This window comes from Ranitomeya imitator, chromosome 7 (genome assembly GCF_032444005.1).
Source record: "Ranitomeya imitator isolate aRanImi1 chromosome 7, aRanImi1.pri, whole genome shotgun sequence".
Taxonomy (NCBI): domain Eukaryota; kingdom Metazoa; phylum Chordata; class Amphibia; order Anura; family Dendrobatidae; genus Ranitomeya; species Ranitomeya imitator.
Window position 1 is genome coordinate 210,289,608 of NC_091288.1, and position 26,048 is coordinate 210,315,655.

General features: G+C 48.1%; 2 protein-coding genes across 4 annotated transcripts in view; one reads left to right on the forward strand and one right to left on the reverse strand.

The window, feature by feature from the left end:
- FAM83G (family with sequence similarity 83 member G) overlaps positions 1 to 12,567 on the forward strand; it is a 40,284-nt gene extending 27,717 nt beyond the window's left edge. The window contains exons 5-6 of one of the 3 annotated variants that reach the window (XM_069734656.1): positions 9,932 to 10,076; positions 12,428 to 12,567. In XM_069734656.1, coding sequence (XP_069590757.1) covers positions 9,932 to 10,076; positions 12,428 to 12,441 — 159 coding nt within the window. In that variant the 3' untranslated portion in view covers positions 12,442 to 12,567. Of the gene's footprint in view, positions 1 to 60; positions 3,927 to 9,931; positions 10,077 to 12,427 lie in introns of those variants that run through there. The other 2 variants (XM_069734657.1, XM_069734655.1) reach the window with 2 other exon arrangements.
- SLC5A10 (solute carrier family 5 member 10) overlaps positions 1 to 24,493 on the reverse strand; it is a 95,593-nt gene extending 71,100 nt beyond the window's left edge. Inside the window, exons 1-8 of the mRNA XM_069734658.1 lie at positions 24,039 to 24,493; positions 16,610 to 16,681; positions 16,058 to 16,162; positions 13,726 to 13,785; positions 12,526 to 12,630; positions 6,195 to 6,300; positions 5,821 to 5,901; positions 2,910 to 3,115 (exon numbers count right to left, since the gene is read on the reverse strand). Coding sequence (XP_069590759.1) covers positions 2,910 to 3,115; positions 5,821 to 5,901; positions 6,195 to 6,300; positions 12,526 to 12,630; positions 13,726 to 13,785; positions 16,058 to 16,162; positions 16,610 to 16,681; positions 24,039 to 24,260 — 957 coding nt within the window. The 5' untranslated portion in view covers positions 24,261 to 24,493. The remainder of the gene's footprint in view (positions 1 to 2,909; positions 3,116 to 5,820; positions 5,902 to 6,194; positions 6,301 to 12,525; positions 12,631 to 13,725; positions 13,786 to 16,057; positions 16,163 to 16,609; positions 16,682 to 24,038) is intronic.
- Positions 24,494 to 26,048: the final 1,555 nt, after the last annotated feature.

Here is a 26,048-nt window from a genome sequence, read left to right on the forward strand (position 1 = left end):
TTGCAAAATTGGCACACGCACTTATACTAACACCTAATCCTTCTCTTCTTGCTCTTAAAGGCGAAACCCCATTTCCATTACAGCACAAACAGCCCCACCGGAGGATTCGACAGGTTCCACTCCCACCCTGCCACCAGGAGCGTAGGCAGGGGCAGAGCCAAGAAGGAGAGCTTGGAGGGTCCCGGAGCGTACCGTCAGCTTAGTAGAAAGTCTGACAATCCGAGACCAGGATACTGGAGCGGAAAGGACTACAGAAGCAGCTATACCGGTCCCCTATCCCAGAGTGCCGTACCCCCCGACAACGTGACTACGCCGTTCGGGATTCCATATTCTAAGCTGTCCCAAGCGAAACATCTAAAGAGCAAGCTAGGAGCCAGCAGCCTGGACTCTCGGAGGAGAGGGCATGGTCCCCCTGGCCACAAGGACCTTTAATTAAGCTCTCGGTGTTACTCTTGTTTGTGGGCACAGGTCCCTGCTGGCATATGCCGTCTTACACTGTGTACTATTGCCCATAGGATGGATAACGCCAACTGTGGTGTAATAAGGCTGCTGGAATAAGCCACCGTTGTGCTGCTCGGCCTTACCGCCATAGAGGTGCTAGCAGGCCCCAGATGTGTACGTGCTTGGTGAGGCTTGCAGGCGGGTTTATATTGGGTGGATATTGAACTGTTTTTATGATGCCCATCGCTGCTGGGGCTGCAGGGTCTGCATTTACTGCACTTTTTCCTCTACCTGTTTACATTCTTATTCCAACCAGGTCTTTTTTTACGGAGTGATATTGAAAGGATTCCTATCCAAGAGGCTCTAATTACCCATAGTGGCCCAAAACCGCTTCCAACCAATTTAATACGCGGCAGCCATTTATTGTTATTTTTTGGGTGGAGAGGGGCAGGTTAATGGATGGAGAGTTAAAGTGCGATGAGAATGTTTAAGAAAGTTACTTGAAGGGTTTATACATTGGTTTCAAGTGGGGCTTCCAAATACAGACGGCTGGAGGCAGCCATGTTTTGGATTGTGTATTAATGTCTTGGGTCGGGTCCACTGGTCTGTAGAGTTGGTGCAAATTGATTACCAGGTTCTGGTCACTAATCCATGGCTGCTGGACGGGAGCCGTGAGAACCGCCGCTTACCTTCTAGCAGCTCGGATTAGTCGGCATGGCCGCTGATGACGTCAGGCACTACGCAGTGGCTACAGGCCGACAGACCGGGTCCTGGGAATCCATTCTCCCCATCTCTCCATGTTTCCATATCTCCGATAGATAGCACATTAATGGAACATACCTTACTTTTATATTTTTCTGCAAAGGGAACATGTCTGGAGTAAACTAGTAGTATGGCTGTATAGGTCTTAGTATAACAAGAAAAATGATACCTGCCTTGTAGGAATCCAACGTTCCAGTGTTGAGAAAGGCCACACTCAAATTAGCCTTGAGGTGCATTGTGGGTGTGTCAATGCACTTGGTGTGTATGGGCACACCCTCAGTGCACTGCTAGGGTCGTTTTCCTACGCTTTTAATACTTGATTTCTTAGCGCTGGCACATTGGATTACTTTGAGACCAGTATCATGGCCTACACAATCACCACTAGTTTCAGTAGCCTTCACAGGTTACGCTGAAAGACAGCCCCTTTAAATTGGGATTGGCCTAGGCCCCCCGATTTATTTGTCTGGCTTTAAATCTCCTGTCAGTATTATGTGGCTATGAAGGTGACGCTTTGTGCACAAAACACTGGAGACCTACGTTTAGCATACATGTCGCCATATACATGCACCCACCGTCAAAAATATTAAATGTGTCCATAGGGCTCCACTGATCCCATAGAGGCCACAGTAGCATGTTTTGGTAGATTATCCTGACATTAAAAGGCTGAGGGCAATGGGTCGGAGCGAGAGCCGAGACCCAATGATATTTATGCTGCAGTTACAAAATGGCTGCCGCCACCGTTTGTGTTGTAAGCACGGGAGCGTTTTTTGGGCGTTCATTCTCTCCTCCGTTTTAGACCTGCGAGTCCTCAAGAGAGGGTGCAATGACCATCTAAAATGGCGACTTCAGAATCGTGTCACGTTCTCTGTCTGCCTGGTTATTTTCCGCTGTATGTATGTGAATATGTAACTTTATGTATATATGTGTGTATGTATGTATATATCAGACGGAGGCGTGAGGACATTTGCAATTTACAGGGGACACCTCATTTGTCACCCCCCGTTCTAGTCCTTCCTTTCTTCGTTTTGGTGCAATCTTCCCATTGATAGGCCGGATCTTATGGCTGCATCTACACGTGTTTTGGTCGCTCATCAGATATTTTACTGTAGAGGACGGATGTTATATTGTAAACACCAGGATCATAAACAAAAAACAAAGGCTTGCCTCAGTTTTTAGGGTGATAGCAGCACTGATAGAGTTAATGGTCATCTACGGCCATGCTAGTAAGGTCACTATGCCTTCAGTACATTGGGCCTTGTGAATAAAACCCCTCCTGGCAAATACAGAAACGGATGGCCATAGCAACCAATCAGGTTCCAGCTTTCATTTTTCCAATGCAGGTTACAGAATGAAAGAAGCGATTTGATTGGTTGCTATGGGCATTTCCTCTACCCTTTACCTGCTGACTGTGGAGGCATTATACACAGCAGCCAATCGGATCTCTTCTTTCATGCTGTAACTTGCTCTAGATGAATGAAAGCTGGAATCTGATTGGTTGCTATGGACAGCTCTGGTTTACTGCATGTGCTAGGCCCTAGTAAACAAAAACAAACAAAATGGCGCTTTGAGCAAACATTTTGCCTTTTTCCTTGCCCTGTATGAGGCCTTTTGCTGCCGGTTTCATGCATATAGATTGGTTGTCCTCTAGTTTTGTGTATAAAACATTTACAGTAAAAAAAAAAATAAAATAAAATGGTGATAATTACCTGATCGGTGCACCAATACCAGGCGGCGAGGATGGTTAACCCGAAAGTCATCCCCGTCCACGGTAGGTCACCACTGACAGGATCACGGAAAAGATGCATGGCGTCAGCGCGGGGGAGGTGGCAGGTGGTATTTGGGACCACCAGGGCCGGTATGGCCGATGCGTAGGCTTTTTCTAGATTTTGGTAGCCTCCAATTTCATTGAAAGCTAGGTTAAAAACAGACAAAAATGTGAACTAGTAACACAAAAAATGTAGTCGTAGCGGTCACCAAGGCAAGGTGGCCATTTTGTGAAAATTACACTTTTTTGGGGGTTGGCAGGTAAAAGAGATATAGTGGTCTATGGCAACCAATAACGGTGCAGCTTTCATTTTTGCAGAGCCGTATAAGAAATGTAAGCCGAGCTCTGATAGGTTGCTATGGGCCGTTTTTCAGATTTTCTGTTAACAAAATGGCGGTTAGTTGAAACCATTCGCAGTTAATGCTTGGCACACGGTTTGTGTGGATAAAACATCCCTCGTCATTGTAACCCATGACGTCCCTCAGTAAATACACAGCGGCCATTATGTTCTGTCTGAGAGGATTAAATCCACTTCTGTCAGGTGAAGGCTTGGCGGGCGGCCATGTTCTCTGGAACCGTCTCTAACATCTCACTGAACTGTCCCCAGACGTTTGTGGAAGTCTGAGGCGCGATGGATAAAGCCCGGGGCTGCATTCTGAGAGAGCGAATCGCTTCTAACATGGCGGCTGATGGGTGCGACCGACAATCATGAATGCGTGAAAAATAAAATGGCTGCTCGTTCTGCGACTTACATTCATATGTTGTAATGGAGGGGAACATTCAATCTTATTTTACTTGTTATTTTATTAATATTTTTTTTTCCTCAAGCACCAAAGATCAGCAGAGGAGGTTTTCTGTGCCGCTGTGGAAACCTGAGAGACATCTGCGAAGTCCTAAGACTATTTTTGTATGTTGTAAAATGGATTTTAAGCGGTTTTAAATAAATGCTGTATTTAAAGCTGTGTCTTGTTTGACTTCATTGCTGGGTATTGTGCTTCTGTTATACAGGCTTAATGCACACAGTAATACGGACAGCGATGTCACACTGCAGGGATAATGCACACAGTAATACGGACAGCGACGTCACAGTGCAAGGATAATGCACCCAGTAATACGGACAGCGACGTCACAGTGCAGGGATAATGCACACAGTAATACGGACAGCGACGTCACAGTGCAAGGATAATGCACCCAGTAATACGGACAACGACGTCACAGTGCAGGGATAATGCACAGAGTAATACGGACAGCGACGTCACAGTGCAGGGATAATGCACACAGTAATACAGACAGCGACGTCACAGTGCAAGGATAATGCACCCAGTAATACGGACAACGACGTCACAGTGCAGGGATAATGCACAGAGTAATACGGACAGCGACGTCACAGTGCAAGGATAATGCACACAGTAATACGGACAGCGACGTCACAGTGCAGGGATAATGCACACAGTAATATGGACAGCGACGTCACAGTGCAAGGATAATGCACCCAGTAATACGGACAACGACGTCACAGTGCAGGGATAATGCACAGAGTAATACGGACAGCGACGTCACAGTGCAGGGATAATGCACACAGTAATACAGACAGCGACGTCACAGTGCAAGGATAATGCACCCAGTAATACGGACAACGACGTCACAGTGCAGGGATAATGCACAGAGTAATACGGACAGCGACGTCACAGTGCAAGGATAATGCACACAGTAATACGGACAGCGACGTCACAGTGCAAGGATAATGCACCCAGTAATACGGACAGCGACGTCACAGTGCAAGGATAATGCACACAGTAATACGGACAGCGACGTCACAGTGCAAGGATAATGCACCCAGTAATACGGACAACGACGTCACAGTGCAGGGATAATGCACAGAGTAATACGGACAGCGACGTCACAGTGCAAGGATAATGCACAGAGTAATACGGACAGCGACGTCACAGTGCAAGGATAATGCACCCAGTAATACGGACAGCGACGTCACAGTGCAGGGATAATGCACACAGTAATACAGACAGCGACGTCACAGTGCAGGGATAATGCACACAGTAATGTCATCACAAGGGGATTATACAGAAGTGGCGTAGGGTTAGCGCACCATTGCCTGCATCTATCCGCACATGACACCTCGTCCCCTGTACAGTCGGTCACTCTGTTACAGGTCGATGATGTTTTGCATCTTCCCATGTGGTAGTGATGGTCAGCCATGATTGTCCTGATCTAACCCGAACACTGCGGCCAATCTCCCGTCATGTCGCTGTGTACACGCCGCGGGTCTCTTAATGCAAATGCTGCCCGTCTATGCTGAAATGGAACAGGTGCAACGTGCAAATATTCATTTATGTGTTTCTTCCCGATGCAAAATATTCGCAGTCTGCTCACCGGCAAACACCGGCAGGATATGGGAAGACAAACGAGGGCGACGCCAGACCTGTCTGCTGCATTACACCCTGCGTCCAAACAGCAGATCGGGGGTCGTGTGAAAATGGGGGATTTATTTTTTTTCCGCTAACAGCTTTTCCTTTGCCATCCCACACCCCATCTAGGCTGATCTCTCAGTTGCCAATATTGGGGGGCTGCGTGTCCCGAACACAAGGGATGGGGTCACCACTCCGTGCGCGGGGACATCACGCCGTGTCGGAGGCTGTGTGGACATCATATTGTGTGGGTGTTTGTACTGAGGGAGTGCCATACCTGTGGGAACACTAATTAGATTTACTAGAAGCCATGTTCCAGTGTGGGCACATATAAAGGACTGGGCGAGGTTCGGATACTGGTTTATGGGAAAAGCAAAATGACCGCTTCGCAGTAAGCGCCTTTTTCCCGGTAGGTCACATTGAGATTACCTGTGATTGTCAGGACGATGGCGCCTACAATCATGATCACCGTCTGCAGGGCGTCCGTATAGATAACGGCAGCCAGACCCCCTAAAAAAATCAAGACAGACAAAGGCGTAGCATCAATACTCCCTGATGTAATGGGTATAAAAAGTGTGTGGCTCCTTTAAAAAATTAGAGAAGGGAGGAAAGTCACAGAAGGACACAACTTCTCCATCTTCTACGAGGCAATGCATCATTTTGAAAACCACTCAGATATTTTTTTTAGGAAACTCCACCCCACATGATAAGTACTGGGGAGACTGGTCCATGGAAGTCAGTGAGAAATATACACAGAGCCCGACTACACGTGGCCATATGAATAGTGGCGCCCCACGTCTCACCTGCGATCGTGTACATAGCAGTCACCACCAGCATCAGCACCGTGGACAGGTAGAGGTTCCAGCCCAGACACACCTGCACAAAAAGCGCCCCGGAATACAGGTCCGTCTGCAAGAAAACACACGGAACAAATTAGCACACATCATCTAGAGCTGAACTCACAATTCTGGAAGTTAATACGCAGGTCGTAAGGCTCCGATAAACGGGTTATCCATATTCACAATTCACATATTCAGCTCTGGGGTATAATACAGGATCAGTAATGTAATGTATGTACACAGTGACTGCACCAGCAGAATAGTGAGTGCAGCTCTGGGGTATAATACAGGAGGTAACTCAGGATCAGTAATGTAATATATGTACACAGTGACTGCACCAGCAGAATAGTGAGTGCAGCTCTGGGGTATAATACAGGAGGTAATTCAGGATCAGTAATGTAATATATGTACACAGTGACTGCACCAGCAGAATAGTGAGTGCAGCTCTGGAGTGTATAATACAGGATGTAACTCAGGATCAGTAATGTAATGTATGTACACAGTGACTGCACCAGCAGAATAGTGAGTGCAGCTCTGGGGTATAATACAGGAGGTAACTCAGGATCAGTAATGTAATGTATGTACACAGTGACTGCACCAGCAGAATAGTGAGTGCAGCTCTGGGGTATAATACAGGATGTAACTCAGGATCAGTAATGTAATATATGTACACAGTGACTGCACCAGCAGAATAGCGAGTGCAGCTCTGGGGTATAATACAGGAGGTAACTCAGGATCAGTAATGTAATGTATGTACACAGTGACTGCACCAGCAGAATAGTGAGTGCAGCTCTGGAGTGTATAATACAGGAGGTAACTCAGGATCAGTAATGTAATGTATGTACACAGTGACTGCACCAGCAGAATAGTGAGTGCAGCTCTGGGGTATAATACAGGAGGTAACTCAGGATCATTAATGTAATGTATGTACATAGTGATTGCACCAGCAGAATAGTGAGTGCAGCTCTGGGGTATAATACAGGATGTAACTCAGGATCAGTAATGTAATGTATGTACACAGTGACTGCACCAGCAGAATAGTGAGTGCAGCTCTGGAGTATAATACAGGATGTAACTCAGGATCAGTAATGTAATGTATGTACACAGTGACTGCACCAGCAGAATAGTGAGTGCAGCTCTGGAGTATAATACAGGAGGTAACTCAGGATCAGTACATTAGCTATATATGCACATCCCCTTTAATCATGTATGATGGAATGTCACACATGCAAACATACAGATAACATGGCCCTTGTAGTCTTTATATTCTGCGCCTTTCCTTCCTTTATCTTTCTTCTGTGTGTCAGTCTGATCTCATGATTAATATGTTGTCTGAGCAAAGTCCAAAGTCTCTGAGCGGCAGGTAAGACGCCATTTCCGATAAGTGACCGCTCTGCACAATCACTGTTACATCAGCTGCAGATGTGAAACCATTGTGAATTACATTTGTGGCCAAAAGTATTGACACCCCTGCAATTCTGTCAGATAATACTCAGATTCTTCCTGAAAATGATTGCAAACACAAATTCTTTGTTATTATTATCTTTATTTAATTTGTCTTAAATGAAAAAAAACACAAAAAGAATTGTCCTAAAGCCAAATTGGATATAATTCCACACCAAACATAAAAAGGGGGTGGACAAAAGTATTGGCACCCTTTGAAAAATCATGTGATGCTTATCTAATTAGTGTAATTAACAGCACCTGTAACTTACCTGTGGCACCTAACAGGTGTTGGCAATAACTAAATCACACTTGCAGCCGGTTGACATGGATTAAAGTTGACTCAACCTCTGTCCTGTGTCCTTGTGTGAACCACATTGAGCATGGAGAAAAGAAAGAAGACCAAAGAACTGTCTGAGGACTTGAGAAACCAAATTGTGAGGAAGCATGAGCAATCTCAAGGCTACAAGTCCATCTCCAAAGACCTGAATGTTCCTGTGTCTACCGTGCGCAGTGTCATCAAGAAGTGTAAAGCCCATGGCACTGTGGGTAACCTCCCTAGATGTGGACGGAAAAGAAAAATTGACAAGAGATTTCAACGCAAGATTGTGCGGATGTTGGATAAAGAACCTCGACTAACATCCAAACAAGTTCAAGCTGCCCTGCAGTCCGAGGATACAACAGTGTCAACCTGTACTATCCGTCGGCGTCTGAATGAAAAGGGACTGTATGGTAGGAGACCCAGGAAGACCCCCCCTTCTTACCCCGAGACATAAAAAAGCCAGGCTGGAGTTTGCCAAAACTTACCTGAAAAAGCCTAAAACGTTTTGGAAGAATGTTCTCTGGTCAGATGAGACAAAAGTAGAGCTTTTTGGGCAAAGGCATCAACATAGAGTTTACAGGAGAAAAAAGGCATTCAAAGAAAAGAACACGGTCCCTACAGTCAAACATGGCGGAGGTTCCCTGATGTTTTGGTGTTGCTTTGCTGCCTCTGGCACTGGACTGCTTGACCGTGTGGATGGCATTATGAAGTCTGAAGACTACCAACAAATTTGGCAGCATAATGTAGGGCCCAGTGTGAGAAAGCTGGGTCTCCCTCAGAGGTCATGGGTCTTCCAGCAGGACAATGACCCAAAACACACTTCAAAAAGCACGAGAAAATGGTTTGAGAGAAAGCACTGGAGACTTCTAAGGTGGCCAGCAATGAGTCCAGACCTGAATCCCATAGAACACCTGTGGAGAGATCTAAAAATGGCAGTTTGGAGAAGGCACCCTTCAAATATCAGGGACCTGGAGCAGTTTGCCAAAGAAGAATGGTCTAAAATTCCAGCAGAGCATTGTAAGAAACTCATTGATGGTTACCGGAAGCGGTTGGTCGCAGTTATTTTGGCTAAAGGTTGTGCAACCAAGTATTAGGCTGAGGGTGCCAATACTTTTGTCTGGACCATTTTTGGAGTTTTGTGTGAAATGATCAATGTTTTGCTTTTTGCTTCATTCTCTTTTGTGTTTTTTTCATTGAAAGACAAATTAAATGAAGATGATAATACCAAAGAATTTGTGATTGCAATCATTTTCAGGAAGAAACTGAGTATTATCTGACAGAATTGCAGGGGTGTTAATACTTTTGGCCACAACTGTATTTCCCAGTGGGCAGGATCATCCTAATTCGAGGTTTCCTGCCTCCATAGTGCGGCTCCCTCTCCCCTCTCACAGCACACAGACTACAGGAGAGTCTCTGCAGCTGCATCCCCCTCTCTCCCCTCCGTGCTTATGATGTTCTCTGTTGCTGCAGGTGGATTTCTTGCTGACGTGTTCACAGCTCTCTGTGATGAGAATGTTAGTAAATATCACCATATAGACAGGAGAATTATTAGTGAACGTCACCTGATCTGGGGGATAAAGTGACACATGGTAATGGATACCGGCCATGAATTCTGTCTACGGCAGAGAATAATGCAGACAATGGATCCTGCGCTTATATATGACGGGTGTGACCGGCCCTCAGGAATAAAAGGCATCCAAATGCCACAGCAGGGCGTGAGCCGGCGCCCCGAAAACAGCCCCATGGGACGACCTGTGTGAAAGAGCGGAGATGTACCACAATGTCATCCACAGGTCACGAGTCTGTTCAGCAGAAACGCTGTGGAACTACAGATCCCAGAATTCTATCTACAACGGAATTTAAAGGGACATTAAATACATTTGTTTTTTTAAATGCTATTGTTCTCTGCTATCAGCCACTTTACTGTCTATTTTAGGGAAGGCCTAGAACATTGCTCACATACAGGAGCGGACACAGACAGAACAGGTCCCGGTCCATGAACAGTACATGGGCCGCTCACAATAATGCGCCTGTGACTGAAGCGGAAGTGGCCCCTGATCTCATGGACCCCAGCACCCATGGTATGTCCACCTCTGCTCAGCCGCCCCTGATGTATAAGCCCGGCAGGAGGGACGGCCGCCCTGAGTGGTCCTGTGCTCCGCTGCGGGATTTCATGTGGTTGTAAACCGCAACTTAATTTGTGTTTTGAAGAAACATCATTAGTGTTTATGAGACTTAGATGTGACGTCCGGACAGCAGGAAGCGGAGCGAGCGGCACCGCCATCATGTGATATATATATATATATATATATATACACACACATACATACACATATATATACACTGTATATGTATACACCTGCCTGCTGCGCCCACTGCTGGCTGAGCCCGGTATTACAGGCTGGTACATGGAACAGGCAGAAATCACAGCAGCGATAGACTGCAGGGGGTGCATCATATACTGTATCTAATCCTACCCTGTGTGATACTGACTACTGAGCCGCGTATCTAATCCTATCCTGTCTGATACTGTCTGCTGAGCCGTGTATCTAATCCTATCCTATGTGATACTGACTGCTGAGCCGTGTATCTAATCCTCTCCTGTGTGATACTGACTGCTGAGCTGTGTATCTAATCCTCTCCTGTGTGATACTGTGCTGAGCCGTGTATCTAATCCTATCCTGTGTGATACTGACTGCTGAGCCGTGTATCTAATCCTATCCTGTGTGATACTGTCAGATGAGCCGTGTATCTAATCCTTTCCTGTGTGATACCGACTGATGATCTGTGTATCTAATCCCTTTATGTGTGAAACCATTTACAAAGCTCCTATATCTAATCACATTGTATCTAAGACTCAGTCGGATACATGTGATTGCACATTACATCATTTGAAAAAGATTCTTTGAATTTCCGTAAATGTTTTTCAGAGCTACGGCCAGAGGACGGGAAATCTTCAGACTTACATGTAATGGGGCCAGGCGGGCGAGTCGGCAATCAGGACCCCAGACAGGCGGGCGAGACAGGAATCAGAACCCCGGACAGGCGGGCGAGTCAGGAATCAGAACCCCGAACAGGCGGGCGAGACAGGAATCAGAACCCCGGACAGGCGGGCGAGTAGGGAATCAGAACCCCGGACAGGCGGGCGAGTAGAGAATCAGGACCTCGGACACGCGGGCGAGTAGGGAATCAGGACCCCGGACAGGCGGGCAAGTAGGGAATCAGAACCCCGGACAGGCGGGCGAGTAGGGAATCAGAACCCCGGACACGCGGGCGAGTAGGGAATCAGGACCCCGGACAGGCGGGCGAGTAGGGAATCAGGACCCCGGACAGGCGGGCGAGTAGGGAATCAGAACCCCGGACACGCGGGCGAGTAGGGAATCAGGACCCCGGACAGGCGGGCGAGTAGGGAATCAGAACCCCGGACAGGCGGGCGAGTAGAGAATCAGGACCTCGGACAGGCGGGCAAGTAGGGAATCAGAACCCCGGACAGGCGGGCGAGTAGGGAATCAGAACCCCGGACACGCGGGCGAGTAGGGAATCAGGACCCCGGACAGGCGGGCGAGTCAGGAATCAGAACCCCGGACAGGCGGGCGAGTAGGGAATCAGAACCCCGGACAGGCAGGCGAGACAGGAATCAGAACCCCGGACAAGCGGGCGAGTAGGGAATCAGAACCCCGGACACGCGGGCGAGTAGGGAATCAGAACCCCGGACACGCGGGCGAGTAGGGAATCAGAACCCCGGACAGGCGGGCGAGTAGGGAATCAGAACCCCGGACACGCGGGCGAGTAGGGAATCAGGACCTCGGACAGGCGGGCGAGTAGGGAATCAGAACCCCGGACAGGCGGGCGAGAAGAGAATCAGGACCTCGGACAGGCGGGCGAGTAGGGAATCAGGACCCCGGACAGGCGGGCGAGTCAGAAATCAGGACACCGGACAGGCGGGCGAGACAGGATTTAGGACCCCGGACAGGCGGACGAGACAGGATTTAGGACCCCGGACAGGCGGACGATACAGGATTTAGGACCCCGGACAGGCGGGTGGGTCAGAAATCAGGACCTGGCCCATGTGGGTATACAGTACTGTACCTCCACTTATAGTTACCTTCCTTCCAAAACAGCACCACCCCATCTATAGGTTGTGTCCAGTATTACAGCGCAGCCCCATTCACTTCAATAGAGCTCAGCTGTAACACCAGACGCAACCTACCTGAAAGACAGCAGACTATTTCCCAATCCTGGACAATCCCTTTAACACTATATACAGATACGACAAGGTACATCTAGGATTATACTCCAAACACACCCAAAGCTACAGTTGGATGTCGGACAGCTTTGGATGTGACTAGAAAACTAATCTTTCACAAAAAAAAAAAAAAAAAAAAAAAAAAAAAAAAAAAAATCACAAAATAATTTCATTTTTTTTTTAAAGATTTCAACCAATGATCCTAAATCTGCGACTCATCCGCTGTGAGAGAACTACAACTCCCATCATAGCCTGATAAGTTTTCAGCCATGGTAAATACTCACGGAGATCTTCGTGAAGACTGACAGGAGCAGGGAGAGTCCGGACAGGTACATCTGGATCCGCTCACCCCCAAACCTCCTCTGCAGATACTCCGGCATGGTGACAATCTGACGGAGAGAAGACATTGGCCGTTATTCACACATGAGACGCGGACGCCATATTAAATCCATTTTATCATTATCATTTGTTTCTGTTCGTTTCATTATTCATCGTTTGGGACAAATATTAAGACATTTCATTAGTATACTAAAATCTACTCCACAAGGGGTCGCCTCTTCAGATCATGTTCTTTAGCTCCGGCCCGAGAGCACACAGATGACACATTTAAAGAGGTTGTTCACCTTTGGGGAACTTTTTTTCCCCCTTAGATTCACGTACATATCATTTTTGTCATTGGATTTTAGTAAAAAAAAAAAAGTTGCATAGTTTGCCTTCTACAGCCTCTGCTGCTGAATGAGTTAACTGAGGATTGGTCAGTGAGCTCACTGACAGTCTAAGGTGGAGCAACATTTTATTTTAGGCGATTTATGACCATATCAACGTTTAAACCAAAAGCCAGTAAAAGCCAACCGGCGCAAAAATGGTTAACTAAACGAAAAAATAATAATATATAAAGATGATGAAAAGAATGTGAAATTTGTTTATACCTTGTAGTACTCACTATCTGCCAGAAGATGGCAGTGCAGCACCAATAATATAATACAGGTATTGTGATACCTACAGAACATTACACAGGGGGACACATATATACCTATAAAGTACCGGATCTATGCAAATTATACGTGTTGCTAGGTTACAGAATTGTGCAACGCATCCAGTGTGAATAAATGTGAAGTAGGAGCTAACATTCATTTTTGCAGGGATCTTATTGTAGTTCTAGATGTGACCACCAGGTGGTGATATAATTGTATAGAAAAATAATAAAAAAAAAATATATATATATTTATTTTATTTATTTTTTTTATTCACTTACAGCAAGCAGATATAAGTGATAGCGAAAAATCGAAACACAGAGAGGTAGGACATTAAATAAACAGAAAATATTGTTTTTTTTTCTTACTCCTTGCACATCCAGAGCTGCTTTCATACTTCCTAATGACAGTATACTACATGTGAAAACCAGCAGAAGTCGGAATGCAGCTCTGGCTGTGACTGGAGTATAATATATGATGGAACTGATTATTTGCTGGTGACGTACTTACCCCGGAGGAGATGTAAACTGGGACGAAGATCCAAGCCAGGGCGAGTAGGATGAACGTGGCCTGTAAGATAATAAATCGTACATATATAATATATCCTGTATACTGGCAGAAGCGAGACTATCAAGACTGAACGAGTTGTGCAGGATTAGAATATGGCAGCCATCTTTAAAAAAAAAAAAAAAAACAGCGCCACCCCTACTCACAGGTTGTGTCTGGTATTGCAGCTCAGAACAATTAATTTCAGTGGGGTTGAACTGCAATACCAGAGACGAGCTGTAAACAGGGGTGGCGCTGTTTGTGGAGTAAAGCAGCCATGTTTTCCTAATTCTGGACAAACCCATTAATCAATAGCAGAACTTTCCATTGGAGCCTACAAAGCCTTCACAATCCCCCCCCCCCCCCCCCCGAGGAGCGAGGCACCAGACCTCTGTGCCTCCAGGCACAAAAAGGAATGAATGGCCTTGTAATGAGCCCACAAACAGCCTTGTTACGCTTAGTTTCCTTTTTTAACTCCTCTTCAGCCCCCTGCAGCTATATCCATCCCATAGGCGTTTTCATCCCACCTCCAACTACAAAGCGCCATCCTGAGACGCTTACAGTCTCAGGATGGATAAGTCTCAGCACATAGTTTCTCCTTCCTAGCTTTCCTCTCTTTTCACCTAGTACGTGACTGACAGTCTTCTTCAGGACGATATTGGAAGCCCAGCACCATCCTGAGACGCTTAGGGTATTTTCACACGTTCCTGATTTCCCTCCTTTTTTTTTCAGGACTGAAACCGCAGCTCTTTGCAGAAAACGCAGGTCCTTTTTTTGGTGCTTTTTTTGATGCGTTTTTTTATGCAGTTTTCTATGCAGAGTCTGTGTTTTCTAGGAAGTTTTTTAGGGTTAAAATCGCTGAAAATACCCTAACCCTACCCCTAACCCTACCCCTGACCCTAGTGGACAAAAAAAAAAAAAATTCTTAATTTTTTTATTGTCCCTACCTATGGGGGTGACAAAGGGGGTGACATTTTGCAAGATGGCGGCGCCCAGGGAGAAGACGGCCGGACGGACACCGGGAGGCCGGGTAAGTATAAGGGGGGGAGATTAGGGCACGGGGGGGGGGGCATCGGAGCACGGGGGGGGGGGCATCGGAGCTTGGGTGGGTGGGATCGGGGCAGCCACACTCCGCCCACGCACTTCCGCCCGCTTCCCCGCACTTCCTGCTGCAGCGGTTCGGCACCACAAACCGCAATAAAACCCGCAGATATATTTTTGATCTGCGGGTTTTACTGCGGGTTTGACCTCACAATGGAGGTCTATGGGTGCAGAACCGCTGCGGCTCCGAAAAAAGAAGTGACATGGTACTTCTTTTTTACCGCGGCTATTCAGCGCGGCTTTTTTTCCCGATTCCCGCATCATGTGCACAGTGGTTCCTGTTTTCCATAGGGTACATTGTACTGTACCCTGCATGGAAAACAGCTGCGGAACCGCAGCGGCAAAAACGCTGCGGTTCCGCAGAAAAAAACGCACTGTGTGAACATGGCCTTAAAGTCTCACGATGGGCAAGTCTCAGCACACAGTTTCCCCTTCCTTGCTTTCCTCTCTTTTCACCTAGTAGGTGACCGACAGTCTTCTGCAGGATGATATTGGAAGCCCAGCACCATCCTGAGACTCTTACAGTCTCAGGATGGATAAGTCTCAGCACACACAGTTTCCTCTTCCTAGCTTTCCTCTCTTTTCACCTAGTAGGTGACTGACAGTCTTCTGCAGGATGATATTGGAAGCCCAGCACCATCCTGAGACTCTCATAGTCTCAGGATGGATAAGTCTCAGTACATAGTTTCCTCTTCCTAGCTTTCTTCTCTTTTCACATAGTACGTGACTGACAGTCTTCTGCAGGCTGATATTGGAAGCCCAGCACTAACCCTTGTGGCCAAAGTCATAAGCTGAAGACTTGTGTGTTGGGCCTGCAATGAGCTCTTCCTGCGCACATCCCCAGTCAGTGGAATCTTGCAGCTGATCACAGACCACGCCATCACCATTCTGAGCCCACTGCAGAGCCAATCAAATCACAGGCAGGGAATCGCTTTGCTTCGTGCTGTGAAGTGAGCAGCTGGAGGTTTCATCCCCGCCTGCGACAGCTCAGGAACAGAGCAGAATTTTAACACTAAGTAAATTATAAAGTTTCTTCATTTCTGATCAGCTTTAAATTACTTTAATATTCTGTGCACCCGGAAAACGCCTTTAAGCCGCCATTGAACTCGGCGAATGGCAGAAACGAGTGAGAAAAGCCAAACTTTGCTCAGCTTATTTTGCTCGTCCGAGACGTAAATTGTATCTAATCTCTTACGTTCCATTCGAATCCAGCCACGGCGATGCCGCCTGCCGCCCCGGTGCCCGCCAGCCCGATAAACAGCCCGGAGCCTTCACTGCTGGCAAAGAGAGAGGCGCCAATCTAAGAGACAGAGGAGGGATGGTTAATAACAAAATGCCCATTGGGCCGGGTGCAGAATGGAGGGGTCATCCTGAGTCCCATAAGCTTGTGTGCAATGTCTGCAACAGCGCCCCCATCTGGCATGTGTCATTTATTATACTGGTGATTTCTTATCTGGCAAAGGGTCAGGAGCGAGTGCCACAACTGCGCCTGCTACATCTCTGGGTGCAGATTGTGCAGCGCTTTCCTGTCACCAGCAGGGGCAGCAGATTTGCACATTTGACATTTTGGCATCTCTCGGGCATTAGTGGGCGCATTGTGCCAAGGAGGGTGAAAAGGCGAGAAGCTCCGACTAATCCATCTTACAAATCTGAGTCCGTGCCCATGTAATTCTCAGGATTGGGACGTTAACCCCTTCCATATACACAGGGAGGTGATAAAATGTTCTGTATCATTTCATGTACTCACCGGCCACCAGGCCATATTCCGCCCGGCCAGGAAATATCCGCTCAGCGTGTTCCTGCTAACACGACAAGACGACTGGAAAAGAAAGGAAGCGATGAGCAGAGGGTCCGCGCCTCTACGGGATGGGATTATATCACAGGATAACGGGGTCACAGTGATTGGGGTCAGAAATTACTGCCGCAACGCCAAGGATTCAAATAGAAACCCACTGGACACCAGGGACAGAAACAGCAAGCCATTGTCTATACACCGGGGACTGGGAGACAAAACCACTAGACACCAGGGACTGGGAGAGAAAACCACTAGACACCAGGGACAGAAACACCAAGCCATTGTCTATATACCGGGGACTGGGAGACAAAACCACTAGACACCAGGGACTGGGAGACTAAACCACTAGACACCAGGGACTGGGAGAGAAAACCACTAGACACCAGGGACTGGGAGACTAAACCACTAGACACCAGGGACAGAAACACCAAGCCATTGTATATACACCGGGGACTGGGAGACAAAACCACTAGACAACAGGGACTGGGAGACTAAACCACTAGACACCAGGGACTGGGAGAGAAAACCACTAGACACCAGGGACTGGGAGACTAAACCACTAGACACCAGGGACTGGGAGAGAAAACCACTAGACACCAGGGACAGAAACACCAAGCCATTGTCTATACACCGGGGACTGGGAGACAAAACCACTAGACAACAGGGACTGGGAGACTAAACCACTAGACACCAGGGACTGGGAGAGAAAACCACTAGACACCAGGGACAGAAACACCAAGCCATTGTATATACACCGGGGACTGGGAGAGAAAACCACTAGACACCAGGGACTGGGAGACTAAACCACTAGACACCAGGGACAGAAACACCAAGCCATTGTATATACACCGGGGACTGGGAGACAAAACCACTAGACACCAGGGACTGGGAGACTAAACCACTAGACACCAGGGACAGAAACACCAAGCCATTGTATATACACCGGGGACTGGGAGACAAAACCACTAGACACCAGGGACAGAAACACCAAGCCATTGTATATACACCGGGGACTGGGAGAGAAAACCACTAGACACCAGGGACTGGGAGAGAAAACCACTAGACACCAGGGACTGGGAGACTAAACCACTAGACACCAGGGACAGAAACACCAAGCCATTGTATATACACCGGGGACTGGGAGACAAAACCACTAGACACCAGGGACAGGGAGACTAAACCACTAGACACCAGGGACTGGGAGAGAAAACCACTAGACACCAGGGACTGGGAGAGAAAACCACTAGACACCAGGGACTGGGAGAGAAAACCACTAGACACCAGGGACAGAAACACCAAGCCATTGTATATACACCGGGGACTGGGAGACAAAACCACTAGACACCAGGGACAGAAACACCAAGCCATTGTATATACATCGGGGACTGGGAGACAAAACCACTAGACACCAGGGACAGGGAGACTAAACCACTAGACACCAGGGACTGGGAGAGAAAACCACTAGACACCTGGGACTGGGAGAGAAAACCACTAGACACCAGGGACTGGGAGAGAAAACCACTAGACACCAGGGACTGGGAGAGAAAACCACTAGACACCAGGGACTGGGAGAGAAAACCCCTAGACACCAGGGACTGGGAGAGAAAACCACTAGACACCAGGGAGAGAAACACTAAGCCATTGTATATACGCCAAGGACTGGGAGACTAAACCACTAGACACCAGGGACTGGGAGAGAAAACCCCTAGACACCAGGGGCTGGTGTCAGAAATTACTGCCGCAACGCCAAGGATTCGGATAGAAACCCACTGGACACCAGGGACAGAAACACTAAGACATTGTCTATACACCGAGGACTGGGAGACTAAACCACTAGACACCAGGGACTGGGAGAGAAAACCACAAGACACCAGGGACTGGGAAACTAAGCCACAAGACACCAGGGACTGGGATATTAAACCACTAGACACAGGGGACTGGGATATTAAACCACTAGACACCACTGACTGGGATATTAAACCACTAGACACCAGGGACTGGGAGAGAAAACCCCTAGACACCAGGGGCTGGTGTCAGAAATTACTGCCGCAACGCCAAGGATTCGGATAGAAACCCACTGGACACCAGGGACAGAAACACTAAGACATTGTCTATACACCGAGGACTGGGAGACTAAACCACTAGACACCAGGGACTGGGAGAGAAAACCACAAGACACCAGGGACTGGGAAACTAAGCCACAAGACACCAGGGACTGGGATATTAAACCACTAGACACAAGGGACTGGGATATTAAACCACTAGACACCACTGACTGGGATATTAAACCACTAGACACCAGGGACTGGGAGAGAAAACCCCTAGACACCAAGGGCTGGTGTCAGAAATTACTGCCGCAACGCCAAGGATTCGGATAGAAACCCACTGGACACCAGGGACAGAAACACTAAGACATTGTCTATACACCGAGGACTGGGAGACTAAACCACTAGACACCAGGGACTGGGAGAGAAAACCACAAGACACCAGGGACTGGGAAACTAAGCCACAAGACACCAGGGACTGGGATATTAAGCCACTAGACACCAGGGACTGGGAAACTAAGCCACAAGACACCAGGGACTGGGAAACTAAGCCACAAGACACCAGGGACTGGGATATTAAGCCACTAGACACCAGGGACTGGGAGAGAAAACCACAAGACTCCAGGGACTGGGAGACTAAGCCACAAGACACCAGGGACTGGGATATTAAACCACTAGACACCAGGGACTGGGAGAGAAAACCACAAGACACCAGGGACTGGGGGACTAAGCCACAAGACACCAGGGACTGGGAGACTAAGCCACAAGACACCAGGGACTGGGATATTAAACCACTAGACACCAGGGACTGGGATATTAAACCACTAGACACCGGTGACTGGGATATTAAACCAATAGACACTGGGGAGCGGGATATTCAACCACTAGACATCGGGGACTGGGATATTATAACACTAGGGGCAGGGATATTATAACACTAAACACCAGGGTCTGAGAAAATAAGCCACTAGACACCAGGGCTGGGATATTGAACCACAAGACACCAAGGACTGGGGTATTACACTACTAGACACCAGGGACTGGATATTAAACTACTAGGGGCAGGGATATTAAACCAAGACACCAGGGACTGGGATATTAAACCAAGACACCAGGGACTGGGATATTAAACGACTAGACACCAGGGACTGGGATATTAAACCACTAGACACCAGGGACTGGGATATTAAACCACTAGACACCCGGGACTGGGATATTAAACCAAGACACCAGGGACTGGGATATTAAACCACTAGACACCAGGGACTGGGATATTAAACCAAGACACCAGGGACTGGGATATTAAACCACTAGACACCAGGGACTGGGATATTAAACCACTAGACATCAGGGACTGGGAGACTAAGCCACAAGACACCAGGGACTGGGATATTAAACCACTAGACATCAGGGACTGGGAGACTAAGCCACAAGACACCAGGGACTGGGAGACTAAGCCACAAGACACCAGGGACTGGGATATTAAACCAAGACACCAGGGACTGGGATATTAAACCACTAGACACCAGGGACTGGGATATTAAACCAAGACACCAGGGACTGGGATATTAAACCACTAGACACCAGGGACTGGGATATTAAACCACTAGACATCAGGGACTGGGAGACTAAGCCACAAGACACCAGGGACTGGGATATTAAACCACTAGACACCAGGGACTGGGATATTAAACCACTAGACACCGGTGACTGGGATATTAAACCACTAGACACCGGGGACTGGGATATTAAACCAATAGACACTGGGGAGCGGGATATTCAACCACTAGACATCAGGGACTGGGATATTAAACCACTAGACATCAGGGACTGGGATATTAAACCACTAGACACCAGGGACTGGGGGACTAAGCCACAAGACACCAGGGACTGGGAGACTAAGCCACAAGACACCAGGGACTGGGATATTAAACCACTAGACACAAGGGACTGGGATATTAAACCACTAGACACCAGGGACTGGGGGACTAAGCCACAAGACACCAGGGACTGGGATATTAAACCACTAGACACCAGGGACTGGGGGACTAAGCCACAAGACACCAGGGACTGGGATATTAAACCACTAGACACAAGGGACTGGGATATTAAACCACTAGACACCAGGGACTGGGGGACTAAGCCACAATACACCAGGGACTGGGCGAGAAAACCACAAGACACCAGGGGACTGGGGGACTAAGCCACAAGACACCAGGGACTGGGATATTAAACCACTAGACACCGGGGACTGGGATATTAAACCACTAGACACAAGGGACTGGGATATTAAACCACTAGACACCACTGACTGGGATATTAAACCACTAGACACCAGGGACTGGGAGAGAAAACCACAAGACACCAGGGACTGGGATATTAAACCACTAGACACCAGGGACTGGGAGACTAAGCCACAAGACACCAGGGACTGGGATATTAAACCACTAGACACCAGGGACTGGGATATTAAACCACTAGACACCACTGACTGGGATATTAAACCAATAGACACTGGGGAGCGGGATATTCAACCACTAGACACCGGGGACTGGGATATTATAACACTAAACACCAGGGTCTGAGAAAATAAGCCACTAGACACCAGGGCTGGGATATTGAACCACAAGACACCAAGGACTGGGGTATTACACTACTAGACACCAGGGACTGGATATTAAACTACTAGGGGCAGGGATATTAAACCAAGACACCAGGGACTGGGATATTAAACCACTAGACACCAGGGACTGGGATATTAAACCAAGACACCAGGGACTGGGATATTAAACCACTAGACACCAGGGACTGGGATATAAAACCACTAGACATCAGGGACTGGGATATAAAACCACTAGACATCAGGGACTGGGATATTAAACCACTAGACATCAGGGACTGGGATATAAAACCAAGACACCAGGGACTGGGATATTAAACCACTAGACACCAGGGACTGGGATATAAAACCACTAGACATCAGGGACTGGGATATTAAACCACTAGACACCAGGGACTGGGATATTAAACCAAGACACCAGGGACTGGGATATTAAACCACTAGACACCAGGGACTGGGATATAAAACCACTAGACATCAGGGACTGGGATATTAAACCACTAGACACCAGGGACTGGGATATTAAACCACTAGACATCAGGGACTGGGATATAAAACCACTAGACATCAGGGACTGGGATATTAAACCACTAGACATCAGGGACTGGGATATTAAACCACTAGACATCAGGGACTGGGATATTAAACCACTAGACATCAGGGACTGGGATATTAAACCACTAGACATCAGGGACTGGGATATTAAACCACTAAACACCACTGACTGGGATATTAAACCACTAGACACCAGGGACTGGGACATTAAACCACAAGACATTAGGGCCTGGGATATTAAATGCCTAGACACCAGGGACTGGGATACTAAACCAAAGGAAACCAGGCACCAGAATACAAAGTCTCTAGACCCTAGGGACTGATGTATTAAACAGTAGGAAGTAATATCCACAATATATTGTTCCCTGTTATCAGCCAGTTAAGTCTCTGATGTTCTTCCTTTTGGAAGAGTTGAGTCTGTTCTTCCCATGATCACTACTTTGTGGCTTCCAGAGACATTTCCATCCGTGGACACTGATGTCAGCTCCTCTAAAGCTGCTGCACCGTCATAAGCCCAAGAATTAGAGGCATTTTCCATCGCCAGGAGCCTGCAGAATCATTGCAGATGGATTTAATATTAAACGTATTCTATCAGGTTTAGACCCCGTTCCCAGGATGAGTGTGGGTCAGATGTGTCGGACCAACAGCAAACAAACTAAGTGCAAAAACTTTGACAGCTGCGTACAGGCAGCGCCATCTAGTGGTGGCAGCAGACAGGTATAAGAAAGCCGGGGATTTGGAGCTCTATTTGGCGATATATTGGAACTTCAGAAAGTGACAAGTAAAAATCTTTCTACTGAACGTCAATAAGCGGCCTCCAAGGAAAAGGATAATCAGGAGAATACTGGCACAGCGGGCAAATGATCGGATACAACTCATAAAGGGAATCTCGTGATTCATTCTGCCCAAACATCAGGCCGCATGAAATCTGAGAAAATACAGTTTGAAGATCCAATCAGAGGCAGAGAAAATAGGGATTTTTGAGTACTCACCGTAAAATCGTTTTCTCCGAGCCAATCATTGGGGGACACAGCCAATGAGGCGTAGGAGAAAGACTAGTTTTGCACCATCCTTGGCCGGCTCTTCCCAGCGCTGCTGCCGGTGATTGGCAGGTTTATTCTATGTGTGTATATTGGGAGAGTACCATCAATTACTTGGAGCCGGGAATCATAGGCAGAGAAGACACTAGTCCGGCACTACCCCCGGCTGGATCTTCTAACTATAAAAAATACACCTAGCTGCCATTGTAGTGCCAGGCTCTGGCTCATGCTGCCCGTGGTTCCCTTTACGTGGTCTTAGATGGGTCCCACATGGCACAAAAACAAATGCCCTCAAAGGGCAATAAACTGTCCGTCTGCACGAATTCTATTATGATATGTAAATAATATTACAATAAAATGGATTCAAAACATTGCGACATACTAATACCAAGATAATTAGCAAGTGACCTCTCTGTCCATTGCTAATTACCTATCTGCCAGTCATAGAGCTAACCAATGGCTCACTATATCAGATTATGTAACTACTGATGAATAGATTGGGGACTACTGGTTTAACCCTTAAGGCCCATATTATTTTGATCCTAAATCTGCAAGGACGTCTTCTGCGGTCATTGCTCTACTGCCGCTGCATGAGCAGATCAAACTCACGACTGCCAGAAACAATGGCCCGGCCTCCACTGGTCCCAGCGATCACGTGATTGCCAGCTGCCCCATTTACTGCAATTTAGTAAACTTTTTTTTTTTTTAACTTTTTGCCTATTTTACCTCTAATAAAATTATGAGACAAAAATAAATAAATAATGCAGGTGAAAAGTGAAAAAGAAAAAAAAAAAAAAAAAGACAAATTTTGAGAGCACAAGAAATCAAAAAAGTTGGGTCATTTGGGACCGAAACGCTCTGGGTCTTTAAAGGTCGCAAAAATTCTGCAATATTGCTGCCGACTCTAAAAGGCTATTAATATTCCAGACTGGAGTTTATAATGGCACCGTAGCATTATAACAGGAATGGATGGAGATAGGAGACATCCAGTAGTGATCACGGAGGGCAGCGAGATTCTCCCTAGCCTAATATGGCTGATAACAGAAAGCAGCAGATTGGATTCAACGGGACAGTGAGGTTTTGGGATTAGTGACCCTTTAGGATAAAAAGTGATCTCTTACCCAGATGCCCACGGCCACGTTGAGCACGAAGTAAGCCACGATCACTATAATATCGGAGATGTTGAATTGCGCCATGAGGCTCCGCGTTATCGTGGCATTTCGCTCCATGGTTTGCGTCCTGCTGCCTCCCAGTACTGAGTGGAGAAAGCAGCAAGGTGTGAAGCGGCAGCGGGAGAAGTGCTGACGCCAACGACTCGTTAGCAGGTTGGGGTGATTGATCATTAATCCGGACGGTCGGTCCCTGGTGTTGGAGGCTTTCAAGCAGATATAAAGGAACACAAAGTGCAAGTCACCAATTATAGCTGCCGGACCCACAACTCAACCGAAACAACGTGAAGAAAATCGGGGGCCGCGCACCATCCAACTCTGGCCATCCCAGGGTCAATGGGGAGTGTAGGGACATTCACAAGACTGGCCCCCGAGGGTGGAGGCACGCACACAAGACTGGCCCCCGAGGGTGGAGGCACGCACACAAGACTGGCCCCTGAGGGTGGAGGCACGCACACAAGACTGGCCCCCGAGGGTGGAGGTACGCACACAAGACTGGCCCCCGAGGGTGGAGGTACATACACAAGACTGGTCTCCGAGGGTGGAGGCACATACGCAAGACTGGTCTCCGAGGGTGGAGGCACATACGCAAGACTGGTCTCCGAGGGTGGAGGCACATACGCAAGACTGGTCTCCGAGGGTGGAGGCACATACGCAAGACTGGTCCCTGAGGGTGGAGGCACATACACAAAGACTGGTCTCTGAGGGTGGAGGCACATACACAAAGACTGGTCTCTGAGGGTGGAGGCACATACGCAAGACTGGTCTCCGAGGGTGGAGGCTCATACGCAAGACTGGTCTCCGAGGGTGGAGGCTCATACGCAAGACTGGCCCCCGAGGGTGGAGGTACGCACACAAGACTGGCCTCCGAGGGTGGAGGCACATACACAAAGACTGGTCCCTGAGGGTGGAGGCACATACACAAAGACTGGTCTCCGAGGGTGGAGGCACATACACAAGACTGGCCCCCGAGGGTGGAGGTACGCACACAAGACTGGCCTCCGAGGGTGGAGGCACATACACAAAGACTGGTCTCCGAGGGTGGAGGCACATACACAAGGCTGGACCCTGAGGGTGGAGGCACATACGCAAGACTGGTCTCCAAGGGTGGAGGCACATATGCAAGACTGGTCCCCGAGGGTGGAGACACATACACAAAGACTGGCCCCCGACAGAGGCACATACACAAGACTGGCCCCCGAGGGTGGAGGTACATACGCAAGACTGGTGCCCGAGGGTGGAGGCACATACACAAGGCTGGTCTCCGAGGGTGGAGGCACATACACAAGGCTGGTCTCCGAGGGTGGAGGCACATACACAAGGCTGGTCTTCGAGGGTGGAGGCACATACACAAGGCTGGTCCCGGAAGGTGGAGGCACATACACAAGACTGGCCCCCGACGGTGGAGGCACATACAGAAGACTGGAGCCAGAGGGTGGAGGCACATACACAAGACTGGAGCCAGAGGGTGGAGGCACATACACAAAGACTGGTCACGGAGGGTGGAGGCACATACGCAAGACTAGCCCCCAGAGAGTGGAGGCACATACGCATGACTGGTCCCCGAGGGAGGAGGCACATACACAAAGACTGGTCTCAGACAGCGGAGGCACCGACACAAAGACTGGTCCCCGAGGGTGGAGGCACATACACAAAGACTGATCTTCGACGGTGGAGGCACATACGCAAGACTAGCCCCCGAGAGTGGAGGCACATACGCATGACTGGTCCCCGAGGGTGGAGGCACATACAAAGACTGGTCCCCGAGGGTGGAGGCACATACACAAAGACTGGTCTCCGACAGTGGAGGCACATACGCAAGACCGGCCCCCGAGGGTGGAGGCACAAAAAACTTGCAGAAGTTTTTTTTTTTTGCCCTCATCCCCCACATACATTGTGCCCATACAGATAAAATATGTCCAGAAACTGCCTTCATTCCTGCAGAGAAACAAAGACCCGCCC